This window comes from Perognathus longimembris, chromosome 1 (assembly GCF_023159225.1).
Source record: "Perognathus longimembris pacificus isolate PPM17 chromosome 1, ASM2315922v1, whole genome shotgun sequence".
Taxonomy (NCBI): Eukaryota; Metazoa; Chordata; class Mammalia; order Rodentia; family Heteromyidae; genus Perognathus; species Perognathus longimembris.
In genome coordinates, this window is record NC_063161.1 from 46848276 (window position 1) to 46871914 (window position 23639).

Genomic DNA, 23639 nt, shown 5'->3' on the forward strand with positions numbered 1-23639 from the left:
CAAAACCATATTGAGATTCCATCTCATCCCAGTTAGAATGACCATTATCAAGAAAACAAATACTGGTAGATTCTGGCAGGGATGTGGCCAAAGGGAATGGTACTACTCTGTTGGTGGGAGTGTAAACTGGTTCAACCACACTGGAAAGCAGTGTGGAGGCTCCTCAAAAGACTAAACATATAGCTTTCCTAGATCCAGCAACTCCACTCCTGGACATTTACCCAAATGATTACAAACAAGGCCATACTAAAGCTACCAGCACAACTACATTCACTGAAGCATTATTTACCATAGCTAAGATAATGGAACCAACCCAGATGCTCCTCAGTAGATGAATGAATCACATATACACTCTTCCATCAGAAAGAGTGACATTGCCCCATTCAAAGGAAGTAGAAAGACTTGGAAATAATCATATTAAGTGAAGTATGCCAGAAACATAGGCTCCATGGTTTCCCTCATTTGTAACAATTAATATATATCTAAGATAGTCCTCACAGAGGATCACAACAGCTCAAAAGCTATATACATAGGACCATATAAATGTGGCTAATCAATATTAATTCCAAAATATGGAAACAGGTATTTTTATTGTTATTTTTAACATACTATGTGAAGTTATTTTTTTCTTTTGTATTTTTCTCCTCCCTCCCTTTGATTTATTTGTTTTTTTTTTTTTTTTTTTTTTATTTTTTTTTATTTTTGGCCAGTCCTGGGCCTTGGACTCAGGGCCTGAGCACTGTCCCTGGCTTCTTCGCGCTCAAGACTAGCACTCTGCCACTTGAGCCACAGCGCCCCTTCTGGCCGTTTTCTGTATATGTGGTGCTGGGGAATCGAACCTAGGGCCTCGTGTATCCGAGGCAGGCACTCTTGCCACTAGGCTATATCCCCAGCCCCACCTCCCTTTGATTTATAACCCGTTGTCACTCTCTTGATTTTGGTACCCTGTGTCTTGTATATATGTATATATGATTTGGGAAGGAATGGAAATAACAAAATGGCAAAACAAAGGACAAAGGGTGAATCAATGCAACAGCAGTACTCACAAGACACTATGTTGGAAGTGAACGTTACAATTTTGGGGAAGGGATGGGGGAGGTGGAAAAGTGGGAGAAAATCAAGAAGGTGGCAACAAGTTTTGACAATAAATGCACTCATTACCTTACTTATGTAATTTTAACCCTTCTGTATATCATCTATACACTAAAATAGAAAAGATTTCTCCTAGTGAGGTCAATCTGATGGTTCCACCATTTAGTTCTATTTAGCTGCAGGGATGAGATCATTACTCTAAAAGGATGTTTTAGGAGAAATATAGATTTTTGGAATATATATGGAATTCCTAGAAGTTTATTCTTTTTCTAACATTTACCATCACTGCCATGAACTTTCCTCGCTTAGTTACAGGTATTTCAAATGTATAGAGGAACCTACCTCAGAATATGTACTTTTTAAGTATAGAAAAATAAATTAATTGATAACTACATTATATTATCACTAATATTACTTGTATAACATAATAAACTTCACAATGTTAGAATAAAATCAATTTCTTTTATTTTTAAAGGTGACCAAATTTTTCCATTTAGTGTAGAAAAATAGCATATGGAAATATGACATATTTTTTCATAAATAGCACCCTGAGATGCTCAGCAAAGCTCCATTATTTTGTACATTTTATCTTTCATCATTCTTTTTTTCCATTAATATCATTCCTATGATGATATTAATTATTCCTGGTATAATTAATCTACTAAAACATTTTTTCTGGCATAATTATTCTACATGGTCTTCTGTTTATATTACCTAAATGCAAGGAAAAGTTGTTTTGTATTTCTTCTTTTCTTCTTTCATTTGTTTCCTTCCAGGAACTTTTTCTTCTTTTCTCCCTATTTTCCCACCTTTAATATGGTGAACAAATTACATTATAAATTCATAAGTCTAAGTTGACTCTTTCATAATTCTTACTGGTGACATTGCTCCATATTTTCCTTGTTTTTGAACATGTATTTTTAAGTAATATACAATGAATACATTTTGATTCTAATTGTATAATGAAATAAAGTAAATGAAAACTAGGTAGTAAAAGGGACCTAAGCAACATAACTGGGTTATGTTCAGTAATTTACAATAAAATGGCAGGAAAACATCTATAATGGTCAATCAATTACATAATATTGAAATGTTTTTACCTGTATAGAAAACTTCACAAACTTCTAATATCAGGCTTATTTAATTGGTGTAATTATAGCAAAATTACATATTTATAACATGAATTATGTATTTTTAAAAAACACAAATTTTATATTAGAATATCAGTTTTATAACTTTTATTGTTATCCTTGTAATGGTTGCACTAATTTAGACATTTTAAGGCAATTTGTACCTTCGGAGGTATGCGATGATTAAATTGGTTTAGGTGCCATGTTAAGTCTCAAGAAAAATAGTTGGCAGAAATAATGGCTAGTCAACATTAAAAGGCAAAGAGATGGACACAAGTTATCTGTGGTAGGGCCTCTTGACTATAAAACTGCATGCTTTCTTTAAACCTGTGTTTGACATGACCACGTTTCTGGGTTCAACAGAAGTATAGAAACACAGGTCAGGATTGCAGCCCAAGTTATGTAAAAGAATGAGGTGTGGCTGTGTCAAGCCTGGTATCATGAAGCTATAATCCTAAGTATTCAAGAAAGAACTGAAGGATTTTGCTTAAAAGACAACATTGGCATAAAAGTTAGAAAACCACATTTCTACCTGTTGGATAAATGGTGGACTGTGAGAAACATTCTCTCCTGGGTTGGGAAAACACAGAGGTGGGCATTCCTTCCACCAAGGAAGGCCTTGGCTGGGAATTCAAGTCTCTTTCATCAGTAACATGTTGTATGCCATAATAGGAAAAAAAGAAAAAAAACAATCAGAGAAAAATTTGTACTTTGTAAATTTTCCAAACTTGATGACATTAGAAAGGTAAAAGCTCTCTAGACGATAACAGGACTAACATTCTCTGCAGAAAATCTAAAACAGACACTATTTGATGAGAAATTTTCTTTTTTCCTTTATGTTTCTGAAGTTTCATTAATCCTCAAATTCCCAGAAGTGGAAGATATTCTGAAGAACAGGAAAGCATTTTCAATGATTGGCTCTACCACACTTTCCTCTGGTTTATAATTTATAGACAGAATTGATTTGTGTGTCTTATTCTTGAGTAATAGCTCTGTGTCATGGCTGTACTGCAAAAGCTCACAATCCAATGGAGAGAGATGGTGGAACACAAGGGTAAAATTCATGTTGTGTGGAGCATGAGGCCAATGGGAGGGAAGGCAGAAGAATAGAGAGAAGGAGCAGGTTGGCTGATGCAGTCATCACATTCAATGTACATGAGTGAGAGAGGAGCCAGGAATCCTAAGGGGATGAGATATTTTGGGAGAGATGGGGGAGACAGAAGGGTGATAGCTTGAGAAACGTGCGTTGTACTCACAAGCTGACAGGTTGGATTAAAACCCTGTTTCTGCATATGAACATATAAAATGATGCTTATCAAAGTGAACTCCAAAAAATGGAAACAGTAGTTCTTTTTGTTGTACTGTTTGCAATTATTTCTTTTCTTTCTTTTTTACTTTTTTGTTGTTTTGTGAGGTTTGAACTCTGGGCGTGGGCACTTACTCTGAGCTCTTCAGCTCAAGGCTAGTGCTCTACCACTTGAGCCACAGTGCCACTGCCAGTTTTGTGGTGGTTAATTGAAGATTAACAGTCTCACTGCCTTTCCTGCCTGGGCTGGCTTTGAACCATGATCCTCAGAGCTCAGCCACCAGAGTAGCTAAGATTACAGGAGTAAGGCACCAGCACCGGGCTCACTTATTTCTTATTTTTTTTCCCTTTGGTTAATTTCCTGTTATCACTGTTTTTGATTTATGTACCCCTTGTTTGTTTTATCTAATTGGGGAAGAAAAGGGGCATCACAGAAACCGTGGGACAAGGGATGAAATAATTTAACATCATACTCACTAGACATTATGTTGGAGATGAATTTCACAATGTGGAGGGATGCCGATTGGGGGAGGTGAGTGGGAGTAAATAATGGTGGGGTAAAATGGTTTAAAAGGAAATGTACTCATTACCTTACTTATATAACTATAGCACCTAACACATAACCTTTTCAATATAAAATTTACAAGAAATGTATCCACTGCCTTACATGTGAAACTGTAACTCCTCTGTAATTCACTGACAACAAAGGAAAATGAATAAATGCTGAAAACAATTTAAAAAAGAAAAAGAGAAAATTTTAAAGTAAACTGTTGCAGTGTTATATTATGAACATATAAAATAAGATGTAAATAGAAATTATTGCAAAATAAAAAATGGAGTGAGATTCTGAAGGTGAATAGGTCTTCTTGATCAAGAAATCTTTCCTGAGGGCTGGGGATATGGCCTAGTGGCAAGAGTGCCTGCCTCGGATACACGAGGCCCTAGGTTCGATTCCCCAGCACCACATATTCAGAAAACGGCCAGAAGCGGCGCTGTGGCTCAAGTGGCAGAGTGCTAGCCTTGAGCAAAAAGGAAGCCAGGGACAGTGCTCAGGCCCTGAGTCCAAGGCCCAGGACTGGCAAAAAAAAAAAAAAAAAAAAAAAAAAAAAAAAAAGAAATCTTTCCTGAGAACATTTGTGTAAATAGACAGCATGGGGCTAAATGAAATATAAAGCAAATTAAAATATACATTGTGATTTGGGTGCCTAATTCCTCAATTGACAAAGCAGAAAGAGGAAATATTAAACAAAAAAAATCCATTGACATCACACAAGCATGTATGATGAGGAAAGTGTGTGTGTGGGATCCTGTGGAAAGACATAGTGTAGAAAAATGAATGAAGTCTTCGCTAGGCTTGAGAGGATCTTGATATTGTGAAGACAAATATAAAACTATAGAAGGCTACATTTCAACATTAAGGAGTATGATTGCATAAAAGTTGATTTAACTAGTAAGGAACAAAATAATAATTGTATATAAATTCCTATAAATATCTATTATTTTCTATAAAATTATGGTAAAGTCCTATTTCTCATCTGTTAAATGATAGAATAAGTTTTTCTGAAAACTATCCATAGTTTGCTTAGTATAAAATAACAAAACATAATACATAATTTTGATAGGCACAAATATACTACTTATAAAAGGCAAGCTATAAATATTTGTTGACCTTATATGGTGACTGGTACCTGGCAAACAAACACAAATGATGTATGTTTTTCAAAGAAAAGATGATATAAACTATAGATATGAAGATAATAGCTCCGTGTGCCAGTGGCTCATGCTTGTAATCCTAGCTACTCAGGAGGCTGACATCTGAGGATCATGGTGTAAAGCCAGTGTGAACAGAAATCTGTGAGACTCTTATTTTGAATAAACTATTTTTTTTTCAAATTTTTATTATCAAACAGATGTACAGAGAGGTTACAGTTGCATACGTTAGGCTTTGGATACATTCCTTGTACTGTTTGTTACCTTGTCCCTCATACCCTCCTCCCTCCTCCCCCTTTCCCTTTCCCCCCCTGAGGTGTTCAGTTCACTTTCACCGAACAGTTTTGCAAGTATTGCTTTTGTAGTTTGTCTTTTTTTACCCTGTGTCTCTCAATTTTGGTATTCCCTTTCAATTTCCTACTTCTAATACCAGTATACACGGTTTCCAATATACTCAGATAAGATTACAGAGATAATGTAGGTACAACCACAGGAAGGTGATACAAGAATATCATCAATAATAGAAGCTACAGATACAGATGGGAAGTTGAACGTAGTTACAACTGTGATATAACAATTGTTTCCATAACATGGAGTTCATTTCACTTAGCATCATCTTATGTATTCATAAGCGTATAGCTATTTATTGGGCCTTGTGATGCTCTGCTATGACTTGCCTAAATCTGCACTAATTATTCCCAATAAGGGAGACCATAGAGTACATGTTTCTTTGGGTCTGGCTCACTTCACTTAGCATAATTTTTTCCAAGTCCTTCCATTTGCTTACAAATGGGACAATGTCATTCTTTCTGATAGAGGCATGAAATTCCATTGTGTATATGTACCACATTTTCCTGATCCATTCGACTAAGGAGGGGCATCTGGGTTGGTTCCAGATTCTCACTATGACAAATTGCGCTGCAATGAACATTGTTGTGCTGGTGGCTTTACTGTGATTTTGTTTGTGGTTTTTTTGATAAATACCCAAAAGTGGGGCTGCTGGGTCATAGGGGAGTTCTATATTTAGCCTTGTGAGGAATCTCCATACTGCTTGCCATAGTGGCTGAACCAGTTTACATTCCCACCAACAATGAAGTAGGGTTCCCTTTTGGCCACATCCCCTCCAACAACTGTTATTGTTAGTTTTCTTGATATATGACATTCTTACTGGGGTGAGATGGAAACTCAATGTTGTTTTGATTTGCATTTCTTTTATGGCCAGTGATGTAGAGCACTTTTTCATATGTCTCTTGGCCATTCTCATTTCCTCATCAGAAAAGTCTCCTTGTAAGTCTTTAGCCCACTTGATGAGGGGGCTATTGGTTTTTTTTTTAAATTTATTATTTTTATTATATAACTGATGTACAGAGAGGTTACAGTTTCATACATTAGGCATTGGATACATTTCTTGTACTGTTTGTTACCTTGTCCCTCATACCCCCCTCCCCCCTCTCCCTTTTCCCCCCTGAGGTGTTCAGTTCGCTTACACCATACAGTTTTGCAAGTATTGCTTTTGTTGTTGTTTCTCTTAATTTACCCTTTGTCTCTCAATTTTGGTATTCCTTCTCAATTTCCTAATTCTAATACCAGTATACACGGTTTTCAATATACTCAGATAAGATTACAGAGATAGTGTAGGTACAATCCAAGAAGGTGATACATGAACATCATCAACAGTATAAACTACAGATACACATGGGATGTTGAAAGTAGTTACAACTGTGATATAACAATCATTTCCATAAAATGGAGTTCATTTCACTTAGCATCATCTTATGTGATCATAAGGGTATAGCTATTGGGCTCTTGTGATCCTCTGCTGTGGCTTGCTTAATCGTGTGCTAATTATTCCCAATAAGGGAGACCATAGAGTCCATGTTTCTTTGGGTCTGGCTCACTTCACTTAGTATAATTTTTTCCAAGTCCTTCCATTTCCTTACAAATGGGGCAATGTCATTCTTTCTGATAGAGGCATAAAATTCCATTGTGTATATGTACCACATTTTCCTGATCCATTCGTCTACGGAGGGGCATCTGGGTTGGTTCCAGATTATCGCTATGACAAATTGTGCTGCAATGAACATTGTTGTGCTGGTGGCTTTACTGTGATTTTGTTTGTGGTTTTTTGGATAAATACCCAAAAGTGGGGCTGCTGGGTCATAGGGGAGTTCTATATTTAGCCTTGTGAGGAATCTCCATACTGCTTGCCAGAGTGGCTGAACCAGTTTACATTCCCACCAACAATGAAGGAGGGTTCCCTTTTGGCCATATCCCCTCCAACAATTGTTATTGTTAGTTTTCTTGATATATGACATTCTTACTGGGGTGAGATGGAATCTCAATGTTGTTTTGATTTGCATTTCTTTTATGGCCAGTGATGTAGAGCACTTTTTCATAAGTCTCTTGGCCATTCTCATTTCCTCATCAGAGAAGTCTCTTTGTAGGTCTTTAGCCCACTTGATGAGCGGGCTATTAGTTCTTTGCGGTTTTGTTTTGGAGGAAGGTAATTTTTTTTAGTTCTGCATATATTTTAGATATGAGGCCTTTGTCCGTTGAATGGCCGGTAAAGATCTTCTCCCAGTCTGTGGGATTTCTGTTTATCTTGCAAGCTATGTCCTTTGCCGTGCAGAAGCTCTGCAGTTTGATGCAGTCCCATTTGTCCAACCTTTCTTTGATTTGTAGCCTTTCAGGGTCTTTGTTAAGGAAGTTCCGTCCTGTGCCAAGGAGCCCAAGTGTTTCTCCTACTTCTTCCTTTAGTGTTTTCAGGGTGTCTGTTTTGATTTCGAGGTCTTTAATCCATTTGGAATTGATTTTGGTGCAGGGTGATATATAAGGATCTAGTTTTAGTTTGTTGTATGTGTTGAGACAGTTTTTCCAGCACAATTTGTTAAAGAGGCTATCTTTCTTCCAAACTATTGTTTTAGCCCCTTTATCAAATATTAAATAGGCCTAGTTCTGTGGGTTCATTCCCGGGTCTTCAATTCTGTTCCATTGGTCTTCAGGCCTGTTCCGGTGCCAATACCAAGCTGTTTTTATTACTATAGCTTTATAATACAACTTGAAGTTGGGTATTGTAATTCCCCCAGGACTGTTCTTTCTGCTTAGGATGGTTTTTGCTATTCTAGGTCTTTTATTATTCCATATGAATTTCTGGATTGCTTCCTCTATTTCATCAAAAAATGGTGTTGGGATATTAATGGGTATTGCATTGAATTTGTAGATAGCCTTTGGCAATATTGCCATTTTGATTATATTAATCCTCCCAATCCAGGAACATGGGAGGTTTTTCCATTTCCTTAGTTCTGACTTAATTTCGTTTTTCAAGGTTTTAAAGTTCTCCTCAAAGAGGTCTTTCACTTCTTTGGTTAAGGTTATTCCTAGGTATTTTATGTTTTGGGGGGCTATTGCAAAGGGCATTGCTTTCCTGATTTCAGCCTCGGTCTTTGGGTCGTTAGCATAGGGAAAGGCCGTTTATTTTTGAAGGTTCATTTTATATCTTGCAACTTTGCCAAAGATTTGGATCAGCTCTAGTAGCTTGGGGGTAGAGTCTATGGGATTCTTTAGGTATAGGATCATGTCATCTGCGAAGAGAGAGAGTTTAACTTCATCTTTACCTACTTGGATCCCCTTTATATTTTCTTCTTGCCTGATTGCTTTGGCTAGGAATTCTAGTACTATGTTGAAGAGCAGGGATAGTTCTTTGCGGTTTTGATTTGGAGGAAGGTAATCTTTTTAGTTCTGCATATATTTTAGGGATGAGGCCTTTGTCCGCTGAATGGCCAGTAAAGATCTTCTCCCAGTCTGTGGGCTTTCTGTTTATCTTGCGAGCTATGTCCTTTGCCATGCAGAAGCTCTGCAGTTTGATGCAGTCCCATTTGTCCAACTTTTCTTTGATGTGTAGCCTTTCTGGGTCATTGTTAAGGAAGTTCCGTAGTGCACCAAGGACCGTAAGTGTTTCTCCTACTCCTTCCTTTAGTGTTTTCAGGGTGTCTGTTTTGATTTCAATGTCTTTAATCCATTTGGAATTGATTTTGGTGCAGGGTGATATATAAGGTTGTAATTTTAGTTTGTTGCATGTGTTGAGCCAGTTTTGCCAACACCATTTGTCAAAGAGGCTATCTTTCTTCCAAACTATTGTTTTAGCTCCTTTATCAAAGATTAAGTAGGCATAGTTCTATGGGTTCATTTCTGGATCTTCAATTCATTTTTATTTTATTTTTTTCCAGTCCTGGGCCTTGGACTCAGGGCCTGAGCACTGTCCCTGGCTTCTTTTTGCTCAAGGCTAGCACTCTGCCACTTGAGCCACAGCGCCACTTCTGGCCGTTTTCCATATATGTGGTACTGGGGAATTGAACCCAGGGCTTCACGTATACGAGGCAGGCTCTCTTGCCACTAGGACATATTCCCAGCCCTGGGTCTTCAATTCTGTTCCATTGGTCTTCAGGCCTGTTCCGGTGCCAATACCAAGCTGTTTTTATTATTATAGCTTTATAATACAGCTTGAAGTTGGGTATTGTAATTCCTCCAGCACTGTTCTTTCTGCTTAGGATTGTTTTTGCTATTCTAGTGTTTTATTGTTCCATATGAATTTCTGGATTGCTTCCTCTATTTCATTCAAAATGATGTTGGGATATTAATGGGTATTGCATTGAATTTGTAGATAGCCTTTGGCAATATTGCCATTTTGATTATATTAATCCTCCAATCCAGGAACATGGGACGTTTTTCCATTTCCTTAGTTCTGACATAATTTAATTTTTCAAGCTTTTAAAGTTCTCCTCAAAGAGGTCTTTCACTTCTTTAGTTAAGGTTATTCCTAGGTATTTTATATTTTGGGGGGATATTGCAAAATGAGTTGCTTTCCTTATTTCTGCCTCAGTCTCGGGTCGTTGGCATAGAGAAAGGCCGTTCATTGTTGAGGGATTATTTTATATCCTGCAACTTTGCCAAAGTTTTAGGTCAGCTCTAGTAGCTTGGGGGTAGAGTCTATGGGATTCTTTAGGTATAGGATCATGTCACCTGCGAAGAGAGAAAGTTTAACTTCATCTTTTCCTATTTGGATCCCCTTTATATTTTCTTCTTGCCTAATTGCTCTGGCTAGGAATTCTAGTACTATGTTGAAGAGCAGGGGAGAGAGTGGACATCCCTGCCTTGTTCCTGATTTTAAAGGGAATGGCTTTAGTTTTTCACCACTAGAGTTATGCTTGCTTTTGGCTTGTCATAAACTGCCTTGATTATATTCAGGAATGTTCCCTGGAATCCCAGTTTTTCCAGGGCTTGTAGCATAAATGGGTGCTGGATTTTATCAAAACGATTTTTCCACATCCAGAGATAAAACCATGTGGTTCTTTAGCTTGCTCCGGTTGATGTGGTGGATTATATTAATTGACTTGCGTATATTAAACCCACTGTGCATCCTTGGGATGAATCTCGTTTGATCGTGGTGTATGGTTTTTTGATGACCTGTTGAAGTCGATTGGCCAGAATTTTGTTGAGAATTTTTGGGTCTATGTTCATCAGGCAAATCGGTCTATAGTCCCCTTTCTGTGATGAATCCCTGCCTGTTTTGGGGATGAGGGTTATACTACCTTCATAGAATGAGTCTGGTAGTGAACGTTCTCTTTCAATTTCATTGAAGAGATTGAGAAATATTGGTGTGAGTTCTGTTTTGAAGGCCTTGTAGAATTCTGCAGTGAATCCGTCTGGACCTGGGTTTTTCTTGGATGGAAGATCATTTATTGCCGTTTTTATTTCAATTCTGGATATGGGTCTGTTTAGAAGGTTTAAATCTTCATGGTTAAGTTTGGGGATATGAATTTTTTCTAGGAAATCATCCATTACTTCCACGTTCTCGAATTTGTTGGCATGAAATTTGCAAAATAGTCCCTTATTATTTCCTGAATTTCGGTTATTTCTGTGGTGATGTTACCTGTTTCATCTCTTATCTTGTTTATTTGAGTGTGCTGCCTTTGTTTTTTGGTCAGGTTTGCCAGGGGTGTGTCTATCTTGTTGATTTTTTCAAAGAACCAACTCTTTGTTTTGTTGATTCTTTCGATTTTTTTTTAGTCTCTTATTGATTTAATTCTGACTTGATTTTAATTATTTTCTTCTGTCTATTGACTTGGAATTTGGCTTGTTGTTCTCTCTCAAGTAAATTAAGGTGTTTCCTTAAATTATTGAGTTGCTGTTTCTCAGTTTGTTGATATATGCCCTCAGAGATATAAATTTTCCTCTGAGTACTGCCTTTGCTGTATCCCAAAGGAGCTGGTACTTTGTGTCCACAACTTGGTTGAATTCCATAAACATTTTAATTTCCGTTTTAATTTCTTCAATGACCCACTGATGGTTCAGCAGGGTGTTGTTTAGTCTCCATGAATGGTAGGATTTTCTGTGGTGTCTGAGTTGAGCTCTAATTTTATTCCATTGTTGTCTGAGAGAATGCAGGGAATGGTTTTGATACTTCTGAATTTGTGCAGATTTTCTTTGTGCCCTAAGATGTGATCTATTTTGGAGAATGCTCCATGCGCTGTGGAGAAGAATGTCTATTCTGTTGTTGCTGGGTGGAATATTCTGTAAATGTCAGTTAAATCTAGTTGGTCTATGCAATTATTAAGATCTGTGGTTTCTTTGTTCAGTTTTTGGCGTGTTGATCTGTCCAGAGGTGATAGTGGAGTGTTAAAGTCCCCAACTATCAATTTGTTTGGGTCTATGAGTGTTTTTAGAGCCAGTAGAGTTTGTTTGATGAAGTTGGGTGCTCCTGCATTTGGTGTGGAGATATTTTGAATGGTTATATCTTCCTGTAGGAGAGATCTCTTTACTAGTATGTAGTAACCTTCTTTGTCTCTTCTTACCTTTTTTAATTTTAAGTCAATTTTGTCTGATACTAGGATTGCAACTCCAGCCTGCTTATGGGGGCCATTTGCTTGATAGATTTGATTCCAGCCTTTCACTTTTAGAAGATGTTTACTTTTGCTGGATAGATGTGTCTCTTGGAGGCAGCAGAAAGATGGATCTTGATTTTTGATCCAACTTGTGAGCTTATGTCGTTTGATTGGAGAATTAAGTCCATTAATGTTGAGAGTTAGGATTGAGAGATGATCGTTTGTTCCTTTCATTATCACTATCTTGCTTAAAGCTATGTCTTCCCATTTCTTGATCTGATGTTTACTATTTAGGGTTCATTTCTCTGTCTTAATTGGGATCTTGATTATTTTCCCTATACAGTACATCTTTGAGGATTTTCTGTAAAGCTGGTTTGGTGGAGATATATTGTTTTAGTTTTTCCTTACTGGCAAAGACTTTTATTTGACCTTCGGCTATGAATGAGAGTTTGGCTGGGTATAGAATTCTTGGTTGGTAGTTATTTTTATTTAGGATTTGGTATACTTCTTCCAGGCTCTCCTTGCTTTCATGGTCTCTGTTGAGAAGTCTGGGGTAATTCTGATTGCTTTTCGTTTATATGTGATTGTTTTCTTCTCCCTAACAGCTTTAAGGACTCTTTCCTTGTACTCTACTGATCCTGTTTTAATCACAATGTTTCAGTGGGATGTCCTATTCTGGTCTGGTTGGTTTGGGGTTCTAAATGCTTTTTGTATATGTATAGGCCTTTCATTCTGGATATTTGGAAAGTTCTCAGCTAATATTCTGTTAAATATGTTGCCTATCCCATTAACCGCTTTCTTCAAGTTTTCCTTAATACCTATTATCCTTAAATTGGGCTTCCTGATCGTGTCTTGCATCTCCTGTCCTGATATGTTTTGTTGATTGGACTGGATTTGTATTGATTTTTGATCTTTCTCCATAGAATCCAAGGAATCTTCAGCTCCTGAAAGTCGATCCTCTGCTTCAGTTAGTCGGGACTGTAGGCTAGCTACTTGATTTAGAATCTCTTCTCCTTCTGACTGGTCTTTCCTGTTGATTTCCATGTCATTTCTTAGGTCTTGTATGGACTTCTTTACTTCATTAACTTCATTACTTTGGTTTTGAGTGTTGACTCTCAAATCTTTAACCTGGTTAGCTATCTTTTCATCTGACTCGAAGTTCATTTATCTTTCTATTTGTGGATGCCATGAAATTCTCCATTATTTTTTGCTTTGCCTCCTCACGCTCTAGAATAATTGACTGAAGAGATTCAAACTTCTCATTTATCATGTTTATCAGTAGACTTTGTAGAGTATTTTGGGGGTTCTCTTCTATGTCTTTGATTGACTGCTCTGCTTCCTGCTTGTTTTGAGTGGGGGATAAGACTTCATTGTTTGCCATCTTTCTTGTGTTTCTTCTGCCCATTTGAATTGGGAATGCCAGTCTACCAGCACCTTTGAGCACCGTTTAAGACCCAACGCAGCCCTTACCAAGCACTGTTGTGTAAATCTTACAAGTTCACAATTATATACAGATACCTTGTATACCTTTCTATAAAATTTGATTTGGTGTTCCTAAAGAATACAATTTCAATATAACAACCGATCCTGGGCCCTGTATTCAGTAGTTACTTATTTACTGTTACAACCCTATAAGCAATTCTTGTTTTTATATTAAGTTCTTTTAGGACTGGCTTTCTCTATGAACCCCTTTGATTCACTCGGATTAAGCTGGGATACCCCCTATCCAATATCCAGGAGTCAATGGAGACTGGAGGTTCAGTCAGTACGTCAGGAGGGTAAGTTGGAGGTAGTAAAGAGAATAGAGTAAAATGTATTGGGGATGGGGGGTGGTTATTTTGGTTTAGTTTCAGTGACTTGGAAATGTGGAGAAGAGTAGAATCAGTAGAAAGAACAAGGTTAAAATGATAGACAATGGAGAGTTAGCAGAAAATAGTGGAGGTGTTATTCATAGGAAAGTAATTTTTAAAGAAAGAGAATGCAAAGAGAGAAATAAAGTAAAAATAGTGGAAGACAGATGCACAAAACAGAGAAAAAATATTTTAAAAAGAAACAAAATAAAAGGTAACAAAAACAGAAAAGGAACAACCCAAACAAACAGAAAATAAAAAAACTTGATAAAACAAACAGGTAAAAATAGAAAACAAAAAAAAACAAACTGATGACGTTTCAGAAGTGAAAAAAACGTTTTTTTGTTTAAAGTTTAAAAAATGTTTGAAAAGAAAAAAAATTGAGTCCTCCTTGTTTGGGTGGTCTTTCCCCAGTCTCTGGTTTCCTTGCGATGGTCTGCAGTCTATTTCCCTGATTGGCTGGTTTGATTTGATTTCAATTTGCAGGGGGTGGTTCTGTTCTGACCCTTCTCCCCTGTTGGTGCAATCCTGGGTCTCTGTGGTTTGCACCGCTTGCAAGTAGGCCTTGGGCATCCTCTGTATAAGGCGACTTGAGCAGTCTCGGGAACCGTGGCTCCTCTGTCTACTGTGGGGCTACTGCCTTTAATGCCTGGCTTTGAATAGGCTGTGGACTCAGCAGGGTGGGGCGCCTCTGGCCTGTTTTACCCAGCTGAGAGTTGCTTGCCTGGGGGAGGCTCCTCCCTCCTGGGCGGTGCGGCCTCCTTGGCGGAGGTGGCTATGGAATGCAGCTCCGTTTTGGGCTGGGAATTGGGCTTCCTCTGTGACGGGACCTTTTAACTTTCTCAGGAACTGTTTGTTTCCCCTTCTGGTGTTTCCGTGCCACTGGGAGCTGCTCGCCGCTTTCACTTTAAATTTAGAAATTCTGGTGGGCAGGGCAAGGCACCTCTGGCTAAGCTGAGGCCCAGGACACACCTCCCGCCTGGGCAGGGGGCATTCTCCTGGGTAGAGTTGGCTCTCACTGGTTGGTCTCTCTTGCCCTTTTCAAAGATGGCTCCTTTGACTTTGCTTTCCCCAGGCCCACTTTAGTTCCAATCTGGTCTGACCCTATGGCAGTGGCAAAGATGGCGCTTTGCTCTGGCAGTGGGGGAAGGGCTGCCTTCCAAAAGCTGGTCTGTGGGTGCGAGTGAGAATATCTTTCGTGGGGTACTCACGCTTTCTCTGCGATTTCAGGTAATCCGTGCTCAGCCGCCATCTGGAGTATTTCTCCCTGGTCTATGCTGTGTGCCTTAGCTGGGCGGAGTGCGGGTTGCTGTGCTGGGCTCTGTGCTGGCGCCGGCACTGGCATGGCGGTGGGAAGCCGCCCGGAGCTCAATTCTGTGTTTTCAGAGGAGTAAAGTCGATTTTTCCTTCCTGGCCAGAATCCCTGTACTGTTAGAACTTACTCTGGCTGTCTTTCTAGGAGTAAAAGTTTCTATGGGGTGAGAAAACTGCGATGTTGGAGGGAGCTCAGCTAGTGCTCTGCAGCTCCTCCGCTGTCTTCCTGGAAGTCTCAATGAACTATTAAGAAAAAACCAGAACTGGCACTGTGGCTCAAGTAGTAGAATGCTAGCCTTGAGCACAAAGAGGCTCAGTGACAATGCCCAGACCCTGAGTTCAAGCTCTGGGAGAAGCAAAAAAACCAAACCCAAACAAACAGCCAAACAAAAAAACAACAACAATCCAATGGAGGAGATAAATGGTGGAATACACATGTCAAATTCATGTTGTATTGAGTGTGAGGCCAATGAGAGGGAAGGCAGAGAGAAGGAACAGATAGGCTGATGTAGTCATCATGTACATATGTGAGATTGAAACCAGGAAGTGAGTTATATTTTTGTTGGAGAGTAGGAAGCTTGAATTCAATAATCATAGCTGTAGTGAGTTACATAAAAATTCAAAAACAGTATCTAATATGGTATATAGTGGATGAAAAACTACTTCATGTATAAATATATGAGAGATTTCTCTTTTCTTTTGATTTTTCTAAACAGTGTTTGGTAGTTGAGGTGAACATTTTAATCCTGCCTTCTATGATTCTAAATATGTAGGCCAGATAAAAATTACTTTGTAAATCACAAGTTTTCAGAAGTGGAGGATATGGTTTTGTACTAAAATGTTCTGTCTTATATAGGCAAGATAATACTTTTTGTAATAATATCATACCAAGCAGAATGTGAAATAACACATAGGAAGAGAGAACTAGAATACGAAGACTGGACAATGAGCCCACACTGGTGGCTCATACAAGAACTTTTAGCTGCTCTGTAGACTGAGATTACAGGGTTGCTGTTCAAATGCAATAAGTTGGGAGCAATTTTGAGAGGCCTTGAGTTCAAATCCAATGAAAAGGGTGAAGAAAAACAGGTCATCACATTTACTCACTTTAGAATAAAGATTCCTTTTTGGAAATTTTCCTATGAGCAATGAAAATTCAATACCCAACTCTGCTCCAAACTTTACTGGCATTGTGAAGTTAAGCACATGATACTTTTACTCTTTTACTAAGCTATAGTAAACATGCTGGAAAAACATGTCAATTGGTGAGAATGCAAATTAATATAGTAATCATGAAAAAGGGTATCATGCTTCTTTAAACAGTTTAAAAATATACTATTAGTTTCAGTTATCTTTCCAGGAGGAATAAAACCAAAAGAAATGAAATTAATATATTAAAGTGATACCTGCACTCTATATATGTCTAAAAATTTACCACTATATATTAATTAGGCAAAGTGGGAGGTTTTATTGTGATGTTTAGATAAATGCTTATAATGAATTTTGATTATAATCACCCAAGTCTAACATCATTATTATTCATTTCTTTCTCATTTTCTCATAAATTTCACTTAGATTTTGTATACATTTTCTCTTCTTCTTTCCCTCTCCTACCTCCCACTGTTCTCACCCCACATTTTTGTTCAGCTCTTCCCTCACCTATTATATTAAGAATTCACATTTAAAAATAATCATGCGGGCTGGGGATATGGCCTAGTGGCAAGAGTGCCTGCTTCATATACATGAGGCCCTGGGTTCGATTCCCCAGCACCACATATACAGAAAATGGCCAGAAGTGGCGCTGTGGTTCAAGTGGCAGAGTGCTAGCCTTGAGCAAAAAGAAGCCAGGGACAGTGCTCAGGCCCTGAGTCCAAGCCCCAGGACTGGCCAAAAAAAAAAAAATAAATAAAAATAAAAATAAAAATAAAAATAATCATGTGGCATTTGTCCCTCTGAATCTGAATTATTTTACATTACAATAGGTTCTCAAGTTCCATACAATGCCATAGGAATAATTGTATTGTTCTTTAAAGCTGAAAATAACATTTCATTTCATATTTCATACCACATTTGTTTTTCATCTGACCATTGATTGACTGGCACCATGTCTAATCACATAACTTGGTTTTAGTGAATAGTGCTGCACTAAACAAGAATATTTTTGTTGTAGTATTCACACACACACACACACACACACGTGTGTATGTATGAGTGCATATGCATACAAGGAAAATAAGATAAATGTCCCATACACTAGCTCCATGTTTGAAGATATTGATTAAGAGTGAAAATGAACTTCAATTTGACCTTCAGTCCTAAAGAACAATAGACCTTTGACATTAATTAAATTTAAGGATACAATAATGATGAGAGTCTGTTCAAATTTGTTATGTTACAGACCTCATTCTTTGTCATTACATCTATTCAAAACAAACATTTAAAGGCTATACGGTATGTTTTCTGACTATACCACAGGTATTAGAATATTTAGAAATAATTGAATATTGAAAATAAAACCAAAAATTTGGAAGCATGCTGGAGTTAGTTTCTACCAGTTAATTCAGCTCTTAAGATCCAATTTCCCCACTTAAAAATAGCAATAAAAATCGTATAGCATATATTTTGTGGCCATTTTGTATCAGGGTTTTACTTTTTTACCATATAATGTAACATTTGAGGATTATTCAGATATATGTCTTAGTAGACAATTATTGTCATGATTTTTAATGTGAATTTGCATCTTGTATCACACACCGTGTTTGTCTGTGAACACATGGGCTTCCTTCCATGATGACAGGCTCTGGGAACTTTGGAATCCTGTGTCTTTAATTCAGAAGTATGCTAAATCACAATTGCCCTTACATTTTAACTCTCTCTCTCTTTCACACACACACACACACACACACACACACACACACACACAGTGCATTTTTAACTTGTATAAACGATAAAGATTACACATGGAGATATGCTTTTTAATGTAAGGACAAGAAGTATTATCCATTAAGAAATAATTGATCCACTGGTCAACAGTGGCTCGTGCCTGTAATCCCAGCTACTCAGATGGCTGAAAACCAATCAATCCAGATAGTCCATGAGATTCTTATCTCCAATTAAACACCAAAAACAAAACAAAAACAAAAAAACACACCCAGAAATGGAGCTGTGGCTTTAGTGGTAAGGTATAGCCTTCATCAGAAAGGCTCAGGGAACGTGTCCAACCTTGAGTTCAAGCTCCAGGACTGATTCCCTTCCCATATCCCCTATAAAATATTTATGTCATTGATTCCTAATGAAACTAACATTAAAAAGAATTATAGTTACTCTACTAAAAATAAGTATATTTATGTTAGGAAGGCAAAATAATGATGTGTACATGCATATTATTAGGATTATTATTTCATTGGAAAGAAAAGTATATTTATTACAGGAGATAAAATCCTTTGATAGCATATAGTTTCATAAGAACAAGAGCACAACTCTTACAAAATAACCTTTTTGCCCAACACAATGGCTTTGTAAAGATCATTGAGAGGACCATTTCCCACATATGATTCTTTTCACCGCATCTTTCACATCTCTGTTCCTCAGACTGTATGTCAGAGGGTTCAGCATTGGTGTTATAAATGTGTAGAACACAGCTACAATCTTGCTTTGCTCTGGAGCAGATAAGGCCCCAGGCTGGGCATACATGAAGAAGATGGTTCCATAGAACATGCTCACCACAGCTATATGGGAGCCACAGGTGGAGAAGGTCTTTCTCCTGCCATGGGTGGAGGGGATCTTCAGGACAGTGGACAGGATGTACCCATAAGACACCACGATGACCGTGGTGGTAGAGATGATGATAAGAGAAGCAAGAATGAATAGTACTATCTCATTCACAAAGGTGTCACTACATGAAATCTCGATCAGGGCTGGAATATCACAGAAGAAGTGGTCCAGTCTGTTTTCCCGACAGAAATGCAAAGTGAGAGCAAAACTTGTATGTATTACAGCATTGACACATCCACAGACATAGGATCCAGTTACCAGCTGAACACAGACTTTCTGGGACATGTTGACATGGTAAAGGAGAGGAGAACAAATGGCTGAGAAGCGATCAAATGCCATGACAGACAGAAGAAAGGCTTCAGTGGTGGCAAATAAAGCAAAGAAGAAAAACTGAGCCAAACAGTCATTATATGAAATTTTCTTTTCACTACTTAAGAAGTTGACTAGGGTTTGGGGTGCGATGACTGTGGAATAGCATAGATCCAGATAGGACAAGTTTCTCAGGAAGAAGTACATAGGTGTTTGCAGTTTGGAGTCCATGGAAATGACCAGCACCATGCTGACATTGCCCACCACAATGGCCATGTAGATGACCAAGAAGACAAAGAACAAGAGGATCTGGAGCTTGGGAGCAGTTCTAAATCCCAGCAGAATGAACTCACTGACCTCTGAGTAATTCTTACTGGACAAATTGTCCATAGTAATGCATAGGCAAAGCTGGTCAAATGGAAAAATGACATAAATGAGTGGCCAGAAATCTTGGTTTTGTAAAGAGGGAAAAACACCTGATAAAGCAATGCTGATGAAAACATACTGAATTATTATATTGGTCTCAATATTTTATAAAATACCACTACTTTAATAAATTCTCCTAGTGAGTTCAATTTAGTTATTCTTTTAGTTATACTTAACTGCAAGGGATGAGAATTAGTATTCTAAAAGGATGTTTTTGGAGAATTCAAGATCTTAGGAATGTATATGAATCAGTAGAAATTTATTATTTTTCCACCATTTATCACCAACTTCCATTAAGTCTTGTTGCTTAGTTGAAGATATATGAAATAGATGCAGTAATCTACCTCAGGTTATATAACTTATAAATATAGTAAAAATAAACATATTTAATAAACTATTTTACATTACCATTAATATTATTTGCATAACATAATGTACTTTATAATCAATTTATTTTATTTTTAAAGGTTACTGAATTTTTCCATTTAGTATAGAATATGGCATATGGATATATAACATATTTTATGTCAGTAGAGACCTGAGGTTCTAAGCAAAGACCTACGATTATGTACATTTCTCTTTCATTGTTCTTTTTTTTATTATTTTCATCCCTATGATGATATTAATTCTTTCTGGTTTAGTTATTCTACATGGTCTTTTTTCGTATTACTCAAATGGAAGGAAATGTAGTTTCATCTTTCTTCTTTCATTTTTGTCCTTCCTAGCACGTTTCCTTTTTTTCTTCCTATTTTTCCACCTTCAATATGGTAAATATATTATAAATTCATAAGTACAAACTCACTGTTTTGTATTATTATTGCTGAGATTGCTACCCACTTTCCCTTTATTTGGACATGGAAATGCACAGCAAGGTTTCTAAAATCTTGCTGTAGATTTTTCTTTCTAATTAGAAAGAAAAGTAATTATATACAGAAGGTAATATGTATGTGGCAAAGAGAAGGTAAGCTGTACAGCTCAAAGACTTTCAAGTTAAAAGCTGAATAGAAGAAATATGTACTTACAGAAATTTCAATTATATTTATGTAGGCTTACTATTTTTATGACTAAAATGTATTTATAAGTAAGATACAACGAAGACATTTTGAATCTAATTACAATGTAGGAAAGTAAATGGTAACTGAGTAATAAAAGGGACTTAAGAAACTGAACTGGGTTATGATCAGTAATTTAGTAAAATGGCAGGAAAACATCGACAATAGTTAATCATTACATAATATTGAAATGGTTTTTCACCTGCATAGAAAACTACAAATTTCTAGTAACTGGTTTATTCAAATGGTATAATTATAGCAAAATTATATACTTATAGCATAAATCATACAATTTAAAAACATAAGTTCTATTTTAGAGTAGCAGTTTTATAACTTTTATGGTTATTAATGTTATAGTTGCACTAATTTTGACATTTTAAGGCAGTTTGTACCTTTGGAGATATGCTATAATAAAATTGGTTTAGGTACACTTGTTAAGTCTCAAGAAAACTGGTTGGCAGAAATAATGGCTAGTCAACATTAGAAGGCAAAGAGATGGACACCAGTTATCTGTGGCAGGGCCTTTTGACTATAAAACTGCATGCTTTCTTTTGATTTATATTTGACATGACAAAGTTTCTGGTTTCAATAGAAATACCAAAACACAGTTTAGCCTTGTCGCCCAAGCTATGTAAAAGAAGGGGGCACTAGGAGTCTAGCTCTGTGTCATATGTCCATAATCCCAAGCATTCAAGAAAAAGCTGAAGGATTTTTGTTCAAAGCCAACATGGGCATAAGATAGAAAACCACATTTCTACTTGTAGGATGAATGGTGGATTCGTTTGCAGAAGATATAGACAAGTGGCTCTCCAGATGAGATCATCCTGAGCAAAATGCACTATCCAAACACAACTAAAGCAAAAAAAAGTTGGTGTTCAAGTGGTGAAAGTGCCTGCTAGCAAGTGCAAGACTATTGAGCTCTCAGCAAGAAATGAAGACAAAAAAATCTAATAATTCAAATAGGAGGCATTCTCCATGATTTGTATTGCTTATCCTTGTAAATGTCACACAATCTGCGAATTCAATTACATTCCCCAAAACAAAAATAATCGTGAGAGAAAAGAACAAACCTTTGTTTAATTGGATATTTTCCTACAGATTACATCTCCTCCCCGACTAGATTGACATTGAAACTTAGTAGCAAACCAAATGATAGCTCATCTCTTGCACTTACTGTACTTCTTGTTTCCTGTTTGAGTTCATGGAATCAATGAACAAATAGAGCTGGGATGAGCCCTGAGAGAATTCTCTCCTGGGGACGAAAACCAAAGAGGTGGGCCTTCCTTCTACCAAGGAAGGCATTGGCTGAGAATTTAAGGTCTTTCTCATCAGTAACTTGTTTTATGTCGTAAGAGGAGAAAAAAATAAAAACTAATTAGAGAAATAATCAGAGAAAAAATATACTTTGTAAATTTGCCACACTTGGTGACATTAAAAATGTAAAAGAGCTCTCTAGAGGAGAATAGGACTAAGATTCTATGCAGGAAAACTAAAACAGACACTGTTGGATGAGAAATTATTTTTCCCCTTTGACTTTCCTGATTATCATTAATCCTGAAATTCTCAGACGTGGGAGATGCTCTGAACACCAGGGAAGCCTTTTCAGTGATGGCTCTCCCACACTTTTCTCCAGTTTATAATTTATGGACAGAGTTGATTTGTATGTCATATTTTGGGACAATTGCTCTATGCTCTATTGCTCCATGGCTAAACATCAAAAGCCATGGTGGAACACAGATATAAAATTCATGTTGTGTGGAGCATGAGGTCAGTGAGAGGGAAGACAGAAGAATAGAGAAAAGGATGCAGTCATTACATTTAATGTCTATATATGAGAGAGAAACCAGGAATTTTAAGGGGATCAGAAACATTGGGAGAGATGAAGGAAAAAGATGCCAAGGGTGATGTTGAGAAACATGCATTCATTGTAGTCACAAACTGACAGATTGGATTGAAACCCTGTGCATATAACCATATAAAATGATGCTCATCAAAATGAACTCCAAGAATTGGAGTTATTTATTGTACTGTTTGCAGCTCTTTCTTCTTTTCTCTTTGAGTTATTTCATGTCACCACTGTTTCTCATTTCTTTACCCTCTGTCTTGTATATAGGTTTATCTGATTAGGGAAGAAAAGCCACATTACAGAAAAGGTGGGGAAAAGGGTGAAGAAATTCAACAGTGAATCTCACTAGACACTATGTTGGAAAGAAACTTTACAACTTGAAGGGTGAGGAGTGGCGGGGGGGGGGGCAAGTGGAAGAAAATGAGGGTGGGGGCAACACTGTTCCAAAGGAAATGTACTCATTACATTACTTACGTAATTGTAACCCCTGTGCACATTACCTTTATAATAAAATTTAAATATAAAAAGAAAAAGTTAAAGTATGTTGATACATATTAAAAAGTGTCACAAATCGGGCTGGGGATATAGCCTAGTGGCAAGAGTGCCTGCCTCGGATACACGAGGCCCTAGGTTCGATTCCCCAGCACCACATATACAGAAAACGGCCAGAAGCGGCGCTGTGGCTCAAGTGGCAGAGTGCTATCCTTGAGCGGGAAGAAGCCAGGGACAGTGCTCAGGCCCTGAGTCCAAGGGCCAGGACAGGCCAAATAAAAAAAAAAAAAAAGTGTCACAATATGTACATATAAAACAATATAGAAATAGAAATTATTGGAAAATATAAAAATGGAGTGGGATTCTAAAGGTGAATGGGTATCCATAAGCAAGGAAACTTTCCTGAGAACAGATTTATAAATAGCCTTGAGCAAAACAAAATGTACAAGTTTCTCTG

At 37.3% G+C, this 23639-nt stretch overlaps 1 protein-coding gene across 1 annotated transcript; it reads right to left on the reverse strand.

Moving 5' to 3' along the window:
- Positions 1 to 18808: 18808 nt before the first annotated feature.
- On the reverse strand, positions 18809 to 19756 carry LOC125348440 (olfactory receptor 12-like). The gene has a single exon (XM_048341667.1). The coding sequence runs from the start codon at positions 19754 to 19756 to the stop codon at positions 18809 to 18811; it is 948 nt and encodes a 315-aa protein (XP_048197624.1).
- Between the last annotated feature and the right edge of the window lie 3883 nt (positions 19757 to 23639).